The sequence below is a fragment of the Lineus longissimus genome, chromosome 19 (assembly GCF_910592395.1).
Source record: "Lineus longissimus chromosome 19, tnLinLong1.2, whole genome shotgun sequence".
NCBI lineage: Eukaryota > Metazoa > Nemertea > Pilidiophora > Heteronemertea > Lineidae > Lineus > Lineus longissimus.
The window spans coordinates 1,331,728-1,346,910 of NC_088326.1; the positions used below are offsets into that span (position 1 = coordinate 1,331,728).

General features: G+C 41.0%; 4 protein-coding genes across 5 annotated transcripts; 2 read left to right on the top strand and 2 right to left on the bottom strand.

Moving 5' to 3' along the window:
- Nucleotides 1-645: 645 nt before the first annotated feature.
- Nucleotides 646-2,880, bottom strand: LOC135502997 (5'-deoxynucleotidase HDDC2-like). The gene is made up of 6 exons (XM_064796248.1): nucleotides 2,740-2,880; nucleotides 1,843-1,964; nucleotides 1,587-1,689; nucleotides 1,321-1,389; nucleotides 985-1,126; nucleotides 646-760 (listed from the first exon to the last, which is right to left on the bottom strand). The coding sequence occupies exons 1-6, from the start codon at nucleotides 2,797-2,799 to the stop codon at nucleotides 666-668; spliced, it is 591 nt and encodes a 196-aa protein (XP_064652318.1). The 5' UTR covers nucleotides 2,800-2,880; the 3' UTR covers nucleotides 646-665.
- A 30-nt stretch (nucleotides 2,881-2,910) lies between these two features.
- On the top strand, nucleotides 2,911-4,121 carry LOC135502998 (small ribosomal subunit protein bS1m-like). Its single transcript, XM_064796249.1, has 2 exons — nucleotides 2,911-3,364; nucleotides 3,613-4,121. The coding sequence occupies exons 1-2, from the start codon at nucleotides 2,982-2,984 to the stop codon at nucleotides 3,752-3,754; spliced, it is 525 nt and encodes a 174-aa protein (XP_064652319.1). The 5' UTR covers nucleotides 2,911-2,981; the 3' UTR covers nucleotides 3,755-4,121.
- Nucleotides 4,122-4,327: 206 nt separating this feature from the next.
- On the bottom strand, nucleotides 4,328-11,972 carry LOC135503118 (nicotinate phosphoribosyltransferase-like). 2 transcript variants are annotated; one of them, XM_064796474.1, is made up of 14 exons: nucleotides 11,857-11,972; nucleotides 11,190-11,360; nucleotides 10,858-11,068; nucleotides 10,529-10,659; nucleotides 10,263-10,378; nucleotides 9,906-10,099; nucleotides 9,596-9,736; nucleotides 9,220-9,385; nucleotides 8,641-8,743; nucleotides 8,340-8,357; nucleotides 7,372-7,457; nucleotides 7,037-7,108; nucleotides 6,679-6,786; nucleotides 4,328-6,235 (listed from the first exon to the last, which is right to left on the bottom strand). In XM_064796474.1, the coding sequence occupies exons 1-14, from the start codon at nucleotides 11,951-11,953 to the stop codon at nucleotides 6,158-6,160; spliced, it is 1,692 nt and encodes a 563-aa protein (XP_064652544.1). In that variant the 5' UTR covers nucleotides 11,954-11,972; the 3' UTR covers nucleotides 4,328-6,157. The 2 variants fall into 2 exon arrangements, with proteins under 2 accessions (XP_064652544.1, XP_064652545.1); XM_064796475.1 differs by lacking the exon at nucleotides 8,340-8,357.
- Nucleotides 11,973-12,083: 111 nt separating this feature from the next.
- On the top strand, nucleotides 12,084-15,178 carry LOC135503087 (bystin-like). The gene is made up of 9 exons (XM_064796416.1): nucleotides 12,084-12,277; nucleotides 12,529-12,726; nucleotides 12,901-13,033; nucleotides 13,228-13,370; nucleotides 13,641-13,738; nucleotides 13,871-13,949; nucleotides 14,096-14,161; nucleotides 14,321-14,529; nucleotides 14,770-15,178. Exons 1-9 carry the CDS (start codon nucleotides 12,125-12,127, stop codon nucleotides 14,993-14,995), a joined length of 1,305 nt encoding a protein of 434 aa, XP_064652486.1. The 5' UTR covers nucleotides 12,084-12,124; the 3' UTR covers nucleotides 14,996-15,178.
- The last annotated feature ends 5 nt before the right edge of the window (nucleotides 15,179-15,183 follow it).

The window sequence follows — 15,183 nt, forward strand, 5'->3', positions numbered from 1 at the left end:
AAGTAAAAAACGAGGAAATTTCTCTCAACAGACACATCTACCTCTGGAACACCCAACGCTTCCAGGACGCTCTCTCAATCTGGGGCACTGCTAGATTTTTGGTCTTAGATGGACACTTTTTGAAAATCTTTCACCAAAATCATGGTCAAAGTTAGGGGGAGGGGCATTTGCCCCCCGCTGCTTATGCCCCCGTCAATTACTGGCATCTCTACTCGCTGGAACACCCGATGTCCAAAATAGTCTAGCAGCTGTACCAGCTAGGACACCCAACTCACTCTACAGACACCTCTATGAGCAGAGCTGGTTACCAGACAGGCGACTGTGAGTTAGGATGCATGTGCTGACCCCCATTGACCCTCTCGTGTCCACAACATTCATGTATGCAAATTGTGAGGATCACAGAAAAGTAGTGCAACATGCCCTACATCCCATTTTATCTCAGTTGTATACTGGGGGGCCAGCATTTAAGCCAGATTGGGAAGGCCGAAGATTGAGAGGCAGAAATTGCATCAGAGTTGGCCACCATTGCCTCTCCGATTTCTCATGGGGTGATGGGACAGGCAGCCCCCTTCTCCACAAAAACTTTTTCACAACATCAAGGAATCTAGGCTGAAGAACTTTCAGATGTAAAACTTTATTTACACAATTTACAGAAAATGCCTCAGTCATGATTGCAATTCGCTCTTTTCCTCTGCTGTATTGTTTCTACGCTTGTATAATTCCTCTGTCCACTCAACGACTTGAGGCGTCTGGAATTTACCTGTAATTGTGGAAGAAAACTCAATAAACCTCAGAAGCTGCTGGGATAATTTCAAATTATAAACAAACGACGTTAAGCCAGCCTTGCTTGTGTAAAATGGACTTGTGTACATTACGAAGTAGTTTGGAGTGGATCAATTCAAGTGCTTCAAGTGTGGCAACCTCGCATGAGTACAATAGGTTTGTGCATAATGAATAGAAATTTTGGGAGGGTCAAGTACCAACCTTGGGTGGAATCAAAGAATTCCTGGAGATAAGCTCCTCTCTCTGGTTCATCCTGTTCGTACTCATGAGCCTGAAGAATCATGTCAAATCGATCAAAGTCTTTCACGGCTTTTGCTTCAGGTGTGGCTTGATTTGTATATTCCTGTAATTAGGTTGAACGAGAGGCTTAGATTTGTTGAGGATCAGGCAGCAATGCTGATGCTTTCACCACCGCCGCCAATTAAGGTGACTTTCTACGATGTTTATATGACACAATAACAACTTCAAGGCCCACCATTTATTCTGATCTAACATTGTTTCAGTCCTTACAGGGTTAACATACATGTATCACCTTACCTCCCATAAACTGCCAATTTCTGTTCCAACCTCTTCACTGACTAGGCCCTGCAGTTTATCCAGTGCTTCCTAGAGAATTAAAAGTTGAAGACAAAATATGATTTAAAGAAAATAGCACAGGTAGCTGATGACGGATGTCAGATGACCCAAAATGTCAATCTCCAACGTGGACCACAAGTTCCTACAATCCAACCCCGAACTATACATCGCGTTCTAGATAATTCAGAATAGTAATACTATGCAAGAACAACAAATGAAACCCATACCTTTTCTCTTCTGTATTTCTCCTCTTTAGAGATGCCATCATCAGGTGCAATATCACCAACAATACTCTCTGCCATATCATGAACTAACGAGAGCTTCAGGCACCTGCAAGAGAAAATATCCAAGTTATTTGTCACTCTCCATTACAACTTTAGTCACTAGTCATGCCAGTGGGGCCTATTACCAATCTAAGCATGTCCAGGATTGCTATTGTCTTCCATATGACACAATTGAATTGTGCTTTGAGGAGCTGCTCACCTATCTCTATTTAAAGTTTTATCTTCCAGAAGAAAAGACATTATGGCCATCCGATACATATGACCAGCCACACGCTCTGGGTCCGGTACTTTTCTATAGACCCAGCCAGTTCGCTTGATTTTCTGCAATAAAAAGGTTATTCTAAATACAAATTTTAAGAAACTGTTCAGAGCCAAACCTAACCTAAATATAGGCACAATAAACAGAGAACACATGGCAGGCAGCAAAGCAGTCCGGGGTGCTGCACACGCAGCAACTATGTTTGCTAAATACAAATTGCATGGTTATGAAGTTACGAAACGATATTTGATTGATCCGATTGATGCTGAACTAAGAAAGACTAAAGAGAGAAGCTAAAAGAGAAAACTGTCCCTCAAATATGAAGTGATCTCTGAAGAGCATGCTGTACGATGCGTACTGCTACCATGTGTAGTGTAGTGCTTGACAGCACAACGAACAGCACGGTCTCAGTGACAGCGTAATTCAAATTGATTTTATTACACTAAAATACCCTCTAGGGGTCAATGGTATTATACAATAATTTCAAGCAAATATACAGTACAAAATAAGATAAAGTAGAATAAAAATATGTAATACATGTGAAATAGAAAGCTATACAACGTATAATATGAATACCGGTAATAATTACAACTTGGTAGTCTTATTATATAAACTAATTACAACAGTGCTTTAAGCAGGCTTGAGCATATCTTAAATAAGGATAATTGAATATAAATTGATATCTTGAATAAGCGTAATTGACCATGTCGGATGTCCATGGATGCCGATGACCATGCACATGCATTGCATTGGGACAGCGATATCGACAGCAAAAAACAAATACAATGCTGAGAGAGAGTAAAATAACAGCATGTCAGCCCAATAAGGTCACAGCACCTTTAGCTGTCCAATGATCATGAAGAAGTCCAAGGCTTTACTGCGACAGGAGTTAGCCATCTTTCAAAAAATAAGCTGAAATAACCTGGACTTGTTTCATGCATGCAATGGGTACAATGTGGGTTTCGCGTAATTTCGTCCAACAGCTGTCTGACAGAAGTACCACAGCATTTTATCCAATCACATTTATCGTTTCATATCCGGGATTTGCAACAGCAATGTTGATTGGATAAAATTCCAAGATGGCTGCGCCCAGCAAAGTTCTGTGTCTTGCAAATTTCTGCAGAATTTCTAGGTTTTATGCCCCAATATGCGCCCGTAGATTCTCAAGTACGACTGGAAACGATAAAGGAATCTCAGATACGACTGTAGCTCCTCAAAAAGTCAGCGGACTCACTAAAGCCTTTGAGAAATTTGGAAAATTGGAGTCTCAAACTGCTGACCCTGAAACCCCTGTTCAAGAAAGCTTCTCATCTATGCTCAGAAATTCACGTCTCATGCAGATAGGTGATCCCAATGGTGCCATTCTTGTAGGCAAAATACGAGAAGTTGTTGCTGATGATCTTTATATTGACTTTGGAGGAAAATTCGATTGTGTTTGCCGCAGACCAAAGGGTCGGTCAAGGTGTGTAAAGAGAATATTTCTCACCCATGATGATGGCTGGCCGCCCCATGGCCATGGAGTCCCATCCCTGACACATACTGTCCCTGGCGTAACCAGATGAGATGCCAGACTTCTTCTTATTTTTGATGTAATCTCGATCACAATAACACTTTATTCATCTGGATTTGGAAAAGATGCTTATATTTTTGTTGTGAAGGGCCTTCCTGGGTCAAGATATTGCCACATAAATTTCTTCATTTTCTTTCCAGCGAATATCACAGAGGAGCCAAAGTGAAGATCTGTCTCCATGACTTGGAGATGTCATCAAAGTTTCTTGGATCGGAAAAACACGTAACTCTACTGGAAGCAGATGCAACGTTACTGGGATTATACTCAGGTGGTAAAAAGTAGCTGGTCATTTAACAAAATATGATAGACAGTGTGTCATCAGATCACCTACAGATGGACATAGTTCAAGGATCAAGTGACAGAGACATTATGTGTGGATTAGTCTTTGAGTTTTGCCAAGAAGACTTAGTGGATGCTTACTACTAGTATTATAGTTCGCCTTCTCGAACTTGGGCTCTCCCACCATAGCTAGGGTAACCCACAGTAACCAAGAAAAAAATTTGACTCAGAAATACATTCCGATGCTCTCAGCACAGATGGGGAGTTGATTACAGCCCCAGGGATTAGTAGTGTATTTGATCAATGGGTTACTGAACGTCCTTCATTGGGTAGAAACTCATTTCTGAATGAATAAAGTTTTATGAAAGAATCTTCCCTTTTCAGTTTATTCTTTATTAATCGGCAGTAGATTAGTCTGGGAGTTTGGGCTAAGAACACAGACCAAGGCTGTCTGAGGTGCATGTACTGAGGCAACACAAGATTGCCCAAGAGCCACCTGGATCAGCCTGAGCTTGTAAAAAGAAGGCTCGATAGCCTGGCTTCAAACTGAAAGTCCACTGAGTAAAAACACGAGCATAAAATCAATGACAAAATCTAATTTTATTCTCTTATGCTTTATTTTGTCATGATTAATAGATTAATTTACAGTGCAATAGACCCAACTGCTAAGAGGTGGGAACAAACTACAATCAAGAACATGGCAATGCTGGTGGCACGAGCTGCTGACAGATACCGACAACCAAGATATATGCTAAAGTTCCTGGCATAAATATCAGCATATATAGCTGCTACACGCTCTTCTTTCATCAAGATGTGGTGTGCAGGATAACTTTTGACATTTGGAAATTCAGGAGGTCATTCAGAAACACCATGCCTATTGTGAACACTGAAAGCTTCTCCTTTACACAACAGGCGAAGATTGAGAGGCCAGAAGAAGAAAACAGGTTCTACAACACTATTAAAAACTTGTGTAATGTACATGTACTATCAAAACTGTTACATAGAGCAACAATTCTAAAGAATAATTTGAAGCTATTCTGTGTGTAAGTTATGGCACAGTTATTAGATCAGTAAATGCCTGGAATGTAAGATTCGACTTGTCTTGGCAAAGGGGAAGAAGTGGATTTGTGGCTGTGAACCTGGTGAAAGCTTTACGCCAAAGTAGATCCCCTTTGCCTGCTTTCGTTTTCCTCACAATACTACAGCTTGAGCCACTGTGCTTGCCTGTGACAGTAAAACCACTCGAGTAAGATTTTCATGTTAGCAGATCACACAAGTGAAAGGTCTTTGGCAAGGAAACCCACGTGACTGAAGGTCCAGGGAGTTTCCGCCGATTTTCCCTAAAAAATCGGCAAGTTTCATTCAACAATCTCAGATCATCACTCACTCCGGTATATGATGTAATATATGTCTACCATCATCTACCCTAATACATACGTTATATACCAGAAAAATGGAAACAGTATAAATGTAAACATAAAAATACCTTATAATCTCAAATTATCATGACTTTTGAGTCAAATGCAACTGAGATGGAAGATTTACCGAGACAGATGATGGTGTTAGATCAGCCAGTGCCAATAAGTTGTTTGTACTTATGCTTCTCCCTGAGTACAAAATTTAGCTAAATTCAAACTATCACATCGACAAAATAAAACAAAACATAATGATAACATGATGCCTAAAATCACTAGTACATGGAAATTATCATTACAACTATCCAGGATGGTGAAAGTACATGTACATGTAAACTACCCAAACTATCCAGAGTGGTGAAAATACACTTCAACAACTGTACCGGTAAAAGTATTTTCCTATCCAACATCACTGAACATCTTGATTTCTAGAACATTCAACTACTTTCCATTTAATCTAGCCTGTAACTGCCTATTTAATTAGCACTTAAGCTTTAGAATAAATACGGTAAATATGGTGAAACATACCCCAAGGATCGAGAAAGAAGCTATGCGCGGAACAGAAGGGAATTCAGCACAAGACAAAAACTCCCTCAGCTAATCCTCTGGAGAAGCTAAAGCAAATGATCTTTTAGAAAAGCACACTGGTTCACTAGACTGACAATGCCAATTACGGTCTACAATAGACTCCCTGGTATCTTTAAAGGCCTACACCATACATGAATAGTGCAGGCTTATAAGGATTCTAGCTTCAACCGCAGACGTGACTGGAGGATGAAAAACAAATAACAACCTCCATATTTGATTTCCTATGAACAAATGTGAAAATTTACCATAAACTCTAATCATACACTAATAATAGATAAGTAGTGTCAATAACAAAGATGGCACGGCCGACCATCATAAAAACTCGAACGCGTCACCTATTGGTTTATCCTGTATCACATGATTTTTGCGCCTTTCACGTCGGTATCGGCGATGGCTAAACAGGTTACGAGAGCTCTCCAATCGGTGCATCATTCATCCAGAGGTCATGGATAAAATTGTAGAGTTTGCCCGTCACCGACACCTGGAAGAAACAAAATATTGTTACCACTGAAAGAACCTTGCAGAGTCCCAGAGTTTCAATTCGTCCAGAAAGACACTCAAAGAGAAGAGACTAAGCTACCTGCACCGGGAGTTAAGCGTTTAAATGAATAGGAATTGAGGTAACCAGTGGAACATGCATTGCATATAAGAAACACACAGCCATCTAACCAGGCTCTCTGTAAAGGAATTTCCTTCACAGAGTTGGTGTGTCAGGCCCCATCATCCAAGTTATGTCACCTGCTGAGGACGAGTGGCAAGATACAACTGGCTATTAAGAAACATGAAGCCAAAAGAGATGAAATATTAGCCTGTGACTATTGCTCGTTTGAGAGAACATACCAGTACTGTTTTGAGGAAAGCTGGGAGATGCGCTATGGACGAAAATCGTGCTCAGTATAGCTGATTATGCGTGGTGACACTTACCTTGTATGGTGTGGGATTCAGCGCCCTCTTGTGATCGCTTCTTGTCTGCTGCAGCGAGTTGGATCGCCGCTGCCTAATCTCATCCATCGATGGCAAACGCTGACAAATCTGAATAATAATGTCAATAATATAGAAAGTTTCTCCAACCCAACGTGGGTATGAAATCTGGTGATAGCCTCACATCTTTAACCACCACAGGATCTGACTCCCAGAGACACTGACAGACCATTTTGTGAGACACTAGGCCTCACTATACTACGTGGCCTTTTCTTGCAAGGCAGCCTTCCGAACAAGCTTGTGACATTAATTTAGAAATCCCAATTACTTCAAAAACACATTTTTCATTTGAAATGCATACCTTTCCTTCTTTCCAGTAGCATTTCAGGAGAGGTTCAACTTTGGCTGGACTAACATAGGCTCGCTTCGATTCCTAAAAGGGAAAAAATAGCATCCATGGTATCTGTGTCAGGATGGATTTGGACCTACTTTAACTTCATACTTCAAGGTTAAAACTTTATGTAGCAAATATCCACATGTTTGACGCTCCACAGGGGAATCTAGCGTTTCCTTCAAGCAATATATTTACCGGAAATTAAGGCTTGACAAGGATCATCGCAACTCTGACAATCGTTCCTGAATGGGTTGGGACTAGAGTTTCAATTCAGTAGACTCGACCACTTTCAGAATACATACCACAAATGGATGTCTACAGAGAACTTTGTTCCCTGGTTTCGGTGGAGGTTCATTGGGTTGTTGGAGAAGATCAACCAGTGCGTGGCCTGCAAGTACATGTAATCAATAGCAACAGCATTTCAAGAGATCATCTTTACTTCTCCTATGTTAATAAATGTGACCCGCTCTACCAAAACTAGGCACTTGTCGCATCTGAACTTGACAGGTTGATACGGACTTGTTGTTCATTTCCCTATTGTAGACCTTTTGTGAAATCTATTACAAACTGATTTGGTCACATTTCACAAAAGGTCTACAATAGGGAAATGAACAACAAGTCCGTATCAACCTGTCAAGTTCAGATGCGACAAGCGCCTAGTTTTGGTAGAGCGGGTCACAAATGATTCCCAGGCCAACCAACATGTTTTGTCGCCACAGTCATTTGACCTTGGTGCCTATGACGCCAGTTCTCCCCTGTCTGCCATCACAGAATAAGCCCCTTCCCTGGGACTCACCTCTGTGATCGATGCTACATTGTTCCTCCATTACATTATTCAGGTATCAGCATCGGACTACAGTCCCTTAGTTGGATCTAAAGAGCTGAATCACTTTCCATACAGTAAAAGTATCAATGCTCTCTTATCATTGGGGTGATAACAGGTCTCCAATGGATAGTTTTACGGGAGTGTTGTGGGGCTTTATTTGTTATCATGCACCCTAAATGTGATCGTGAATGCCTGCAAACTATTGCTGTCACAGCTAGGGCAGTGGCACATAAAACTAATTGGTATAGTTGGGTATAAAATCAATGTAGGAATACTAACAAGTCTAAATGGCCAAAGCTCTCCCCCAAGACAGGCTTTACAACCATATCATATACAATTTGGGGTAGGCAAGGAAACAAAAGGAATCAGCTTCTATTCGTGACAACAATGACAGGAAGGATATGGAGCATGGGGAGTTTAGTGGACTTGGAAACTCCCACTTACCAAAGGCACAGTGTTCACCTAGAGATGTAAAACAACACCAGTCAGCATGCGAAAAGGGAAGAGAAAAAATACCCCTGTACTGTTAACCTCCTAATGTTCACTCCTTTTTATTTTTGCAATCTGCAAAAGTTTCCCAATATGTTTAGGTACCGGTCACTTTACTCTGTTCAACCAATCAGCATTGCCAATTTTCGATTATTCAGTCATCGATCTTGGTTAGTCGAATGTGTGCAATGCAATTACCGGTAAGCTGTTCCAATCAAAATTTGTTTCAAGAAACCACCACGAGATCTCCCCTTACCGTCATTCCCGTATAACCTGTATGCATCTTTCTTCCCTGGCATGGTCACTTTTTCAACGTCTTCACTCAGTTTCATCCTTGGGGTTTTGTTTATTTCTACCAGCTGATAAAGAAACAAGTTAAGAAAATCAAGACAATGGGTGATATGAATAAAGGCTAGCAAATGCTTTTACTTCAATTTTGTACAGAAAGGCCTAGTGTAAATGTACATGGAGTTTTAGATAAAAGCATTTGCTAGTCTTTATTCATATCACCCATTGTTATCATAATTGGTGTTCCTTCTTGTGATGCTGATATTCTCCCCAAATACATTGTTGTCATTCTTGCATTACAGGGTCACTCTAATGCTGCTCATCTTGCCTGCACAAAGCATGGAAGAACACCAAGATTCACCCTTTTATGGGCATAGAAATGATACAGCCTACCTTCTGTTTTTTTCAACAGAACAGGGTTGAAAATGTGTACAATTTCCCCCAATGTTTACAGGGAGGGAGCTGGTGATTGATTGTGACATTGTCCTTCTCCTAAACAGACAAACAGGGAACCATTTTTATGGTATCATTTGGCACAATCCATTACCTTGAAAACACATCCTAACGCTGGTTGTTTCTGGCACGTCACAAGATGCGTCCCTATTCCAAAACAGTTGATACTATGGCCCTGATTGTTCAGCGAGTGGATGGTCTCTTCGTTAATGTCATTACTTGCCACGATGATGAGGTCTGCGAACCATGGCACGTCAAATCTGAAAGTAAACGAATGTCACAAGTCTGTCTATGCAAATGATAACATAAGGGGAAGGGGGTACCCCTGTTATGAAAAGGCCACACCTGGCATCCGGCAGACATTCTTGGCAAATTCTGACACAGTTTTCTGGAACTTCTGAATCAAGGCTATCTTATGCTATACTCCTCGCTGTTCCTGCTGTCCCAAAAGAGGGAATGTTTTGACTTACTTCTGTGCGACTAGCTTAAATGTCTGTCTAACCTCCACTGAGAGGTATGCCAAGTCGCCACTGTCTAGACGAATACCCTTTGGACGGTACCCAAGGTCGTTTAGGGCCAAGGCGACGGCACAGAAGTTTGGCACTCCACTCCTACAACGGAAAGTATAACAATTATTAATGAAGAAAACACATTGGATTTGGTTTCTTGAATTCAGACCTTGATATCCATGTTTATTCATGTATTTGGACCAAAAATACAACTAAAAGGTGACACATTTTAGATAAGAAGAGGTTTTGGTTGAGGATAATATATACAAACCTTTTTACATCATACGTATCGACCAAACAAAGCACCTCGGTCGGAAATGCCATGGCGTAGGAAATAAATGCTGCCTGTTCTCCTAGGTGGACCTCAGTTTTTATACAACTTAATAGCGGTGCTAGTTTTGTCAGCCATGAATCGACAAGGGAGACAAAGTCGACCTCTTCATCAGCTGATGCATGCTTCAGCACCTGAAATGAATTTTCATCATCTTCATTTCTAACCAGAAAGATGTTAATTTCATTTAAAATTGAAATTGTTTTACACAATCTAGACGTTTCCTCAGCTTCGATTTTGCGACATTTTTTTGCCCAACGATCGTAGCTTATTAAGATGCATAGTTAATGAGCTTACCCTTGAATTGATTTCATCCAAGTCGGTGAATGAATTGACATAGGCATGGGCATGTGTCCCCTTGATTGGAATCCCAAACAGCTTCCCCGCCAGAACATTGCTTGTCCCATCAAACCCTGGAGAGTAAAATGTAAAGCAAATACTTATCCTCTTGAATATTGGTGTTGCATTGGGAAAAATAAGATGTTACTGGGATCTGGCGACAAAATGCAAATGGAATGGAATCAAAACGGAGCATCACATATCAGTCCCTTGCTGTATCTTACCTCCCATATAACAATATTTCGAAGCAGACAGCCCCCCATCAGGCCCCTGGGCCCTCCTCAGACCAAACTCCAACAGCATGATGTTATCTCCAGCAGCAAGGCGGAAACGGGCAGCGTTGGTTGCCACAAGACTGGAAGAGTTCAAAAGAGCAGTCGTACATATACTTAACAGAACAAGTAGAGAGTCATCTTAGAATAAGGAATCAAAAAAGCTGAAGTTGGATGAATTATCAATGTAAATGGCCAAAGAGCAGATGTCAACATCAACCTCAACCTCAAAGTGATGTTATTTCTGAATTTCCAAACTGCTGATGTCATAAAACTCGTACCTAGCATAGTTGACAAGAGTAAGTAATGTTGTCTCCAACAGTTGGACAATTGGTAACGGTCCCTCTAGTCGAAGAAGTGGGACTTTTGGGAAGACGACCGTCCCCTCATCGATGGCATACAAGGTCACAGTGGCCGTGTCTAGATTCAGAAGGTAGTCGTAGAACTCGGGGTCGGTGTGGGCTGGCAGGACAGTTTGTAGGTACTCAATATCTGCATAAATATGAAACATTTCTAGAGACACCATTGCTCAATTCAACACATTTCAGCTTCAGTGTGCAAATCTCTGCAGCAACAACAAAATATCGGATCAAATATATATAAAAATACCCACCATCAGTAGCGAACTTAAAATTCTTCAAGTATTTCAAACACTCCTCTAAACCAGCAAAGATTGTGAACTCTCCTTGGAAGGGATTCTTCCTGAAGTACAGGTCAAATACGCTGCGGTCGGTCCTCTTCTGGCTCTTCCAGTAGGCGTACGCCATGGTGATCTGGTAAAGATCTAGGAGGGAGAAATTCAGCACACTATACATATATATATACGTTTTGACAACCCCGTCCTCCGTAACACAGTGATTTCAATGATGCATTTTCTTTTTTCCTGGTCGTATATTTTCACAATTATCTGTAACGCCAGAAGTCATATTATCGCCAAGTCGTGTGTGTTATCGCCTTTTCCACTTTTGCATCATGACGTTATATTTCAATTACGATGGATGACGTCCCAACAACCTTGCAATGTTGTCTCATGTCTGGCATTGAACCAAAATAAAGACATGCAAGCAATGAGTTCTGAGCACTTTACACAGGCATGACTGGGTTTTTTTGATGTGGGACATTCCACATACATTTGTACAGGTCCAGTGAACAGGGCACAGGCAAGCATCCCTAACTCAGTAACATGATGATTTAGCAAAAAATATTTGTGTCATTTTTTATCGACTGCTTCAGAGCTAATTCTGAGGACAATAGACACAAATTTTGCATCATCTTCTTACCAGTGAGTAAAGGTTGTACCACTCCATTTTGTTCGTGCACTGACAACTTTTTTGTTGCAGGAATCGAAGGTTGTTCGAGGTGAACTTGTCCATCCATGTTCAGTTTTGATGTTGCTATCTTGGGTCAAGGTCATCTTAACTCTCCAAACGCGGGGTTGAAAATGAGATTTTCCACCTTCGGAGAGTGTTCAGAAAGGGTGAAGGTCACTGAAAATTTCAACTTCCGGTGCATGTGGCTTTTTTGGAGGATTTTTGCTCGATTTAAAACATGGGAAAAGCAAAGAAATCAAAGTCAAGGGCCGCTACAAATGATCCACTGAGTAGTAGAGGGGGTCATTTAGCTGACCAGATATTGGAAGATAAATCTGTTCGCGTTCCAGGCCGTACGAAGGGAAAACAGCGGAGGGAGCAAGATGATGATGTAGGCTATGATTTCATGTGTATTGTAGTGTATGCTGCTGTACATTTTCACATGATGATAATATCCAATGCATTACTCTACTGGACTGTCAAGCCTCTGGTCCTTTTTGAATATTTAGTGAACTCGTCCTGCCTACAGTTGCAATTAGCTCTGGCCTTTGTTGATCAACATTGTAAGCGTAAACTAAAGGAATGCCGACATTGAAGTTGCCTAGTAATAGTATAAGTATCATCATGCTAATTTTATTTCAGTTTGTTGATGAGAAACTGTCGCGGAAAATCTTAGACCAGGCGCGTCGCCAACAAGAAGAACTAGAAGATGAACATGGTGTCAAGAAGAGAGAAAAGAAATCGCCGAAGACTGTCAGTCTTGGTGCGGGACCTTCGAAACCTCAGTCTGATTCTGAAGATGATATATCGGATGCAGAAGAATTCGATTATGAGCATGTTGTAAGTGAAATATTCATAACCTCTGCAACTGCTGGAGCTCTGACAACTGAACATAAAGTTGCTTTTTAGGAATTGTTTCCAAAAGAAATATTCTAAACTTTTAGTTGGTGATCACTGAGTTTATTCATTTATCTTCCCCGATAGGGTTTTATGAATTGGTTTCATATTTTTCAGGAAATTAATGATGAAGATGAGAAAGCATTGGAAATGTTCATGTCAAAATCAGCTCCACAGCGGCGGACACTTGCTGACATTATCCAAGAGAAACTCACCGAGAAACAAACAGAAATACACACATTAATGTCAGGTGAGCGACACTGAGATCTTCTTGTGTCTTCTTAGAAAAGCAGAAGATTTACAGCTTTCCTTTGCCATCTGTCTGTGATACTCTCCCATCCATCATAAGACAAGACAGTGCATCTAAAACTTGCTCCTCTCCCTCAAAGGACAGTAATAATGTCTTGACAGGACTCTCCCTCATTTCGCTCGCCCTCATTTCAGACCAGGGAAGTCTTCAGATTCAACAGCTAGATGAGCGAGTGGTGAACATGTACAAACAAATAAAACAGATCTTATCCAGATATCGGAGTGGGAAGTTACCGAAGGCTTTCAAGATCATACCATCGTTGTCAAACTGGGAACAGGTGAGTTGGTGGTTGTTAGAGATTGCACGATTCTGTTTTTGCCCCAAGGAATTATCATTACATAGGTCACTAAATGAGGGCTTTGTGATAAAATCAAATATTGGTTCTGGCAAACTTCTGCCTGTGTGTCATCGGTAGACAATGTTGTATAAAAAACTGATGTACTGAGGGACTTTTATACAGGAGAATTACCAGATAAACCTTGATCAAACTGCGCATCGGTTGTGTTCCTATACAGCGTAAAAGCAGTTCTTCATTTTGGTTTTTCAGATTCTTTACATCACAGAACCAGACCAGTGGTCGGCCGCTAGCACCTACCAGGCAACCAGGATCTTCGCTTCTAATCTCAATGCTAAAATGGCGCAAAGGTAAGGAAACATTGACTTTGAGTTACAATGAATGATTTAAAAAGACAGTAGGATGTCATATTACTCTTTTGATTAACAAACTTTTGCACGCAGATATTCCTGGTTTGACAGTATTTCATTTTTTTGTTCCAGGTTCATAAATCTGGTGCTGTTGCCTCGGGTGCGGGATGATATTGCAGAATATAAGAAGTTGAATTTTCATTTATACATGGTGAGTAAACAAGAGAGGTGCTTATTTCTTGATCCCCCCCCCCCAACAAATCTGTTATCTTCGTTATAACTACTACTGTACATTTTAAAGACCTGTTTTGATCGTATCTGGCATACTTATCTGATGTCGTTTAATTCTTTTTCCAGGCAATAAAGAAAGCACTTTTCAAACCGGCTGCATTTTTCAAGGGATTTCTTCTACCACTCTGTGAGGTAAGTTTCCACTCTACATACTGCCCTATTGACAGAACCCTGGCAGTATCAGGTGTTCTGTCATTATTCTTAAGGTGGTTGTCCAAAGATGAAAAATTCAATAAATTTTGGGTTGTTTTGTGGAGGATCTTATGTTGTGATATCTTTTTCCTTTTTCAGAGTGGCACATGCACACTACGAGAAGCTGTAATCATCGCCAGCATCCTTGCAAAGTGTTCAATACCGATGCTGCACTCAGCAGCCGCCATCTTGAAAATAGCGGAGATGGACTACAACGGAGCCAACAGTATTTTTCTGCGGACGTTGCTTGATAAGAAATATGCATTACCGTACCGAGTGGTGGATGCTGTGGTGTTCCACTTTATTAAGTAAGTATCCTTTCATAATCACAGATGGAGGCACAGAATAAAAGAAATAGTGGAGTTATATTTCATTCAGTGGGTGTGACTTTTGAATTGAAGCATCCTGTGATAGTTTGAACAAGCCTCGTGTCACCTAGAAGAATGAGGAGACTGACCCAGAGTGCTGTTGAAGCCAAAATTCAACCTTTATCTTGCTTCACCCCAAAAATTCTCGACAACAATTCTTCGTGGATTCTCTAATTTCAGGTTCCAAATGGACAAGCGAGAGCTCCCTGTCCTGTGGCATCAGTGCTTCCTCACATTCATCCAGCGCTACAAACAGGACATCTCGACGGAACAGAAAGAGGGGTTAATGGAGGTGCTACGCGCGCATACACATCATACGATAACGTCGGAAATAAGACGCGAACTGATGAACTCAAAGTGTCGGGATGATGAGACTGCAACGCCACCTGATGATATGGATTCATAGGACTGTGGTGATGGAATCAGAAGCTTGTTATATTTTGATAGACAGCAAGGACTTGGGATTTTGATCATCGCGGATTCGGTAGTGTAACTGAACACCCACTGAAAGGCTTGTCACTGCACTGATATCCTTGTTGGTTGAACTGCAAGTAAATCACTTGCAGGTGATAATTTTAAGATTTGTAAATAAAC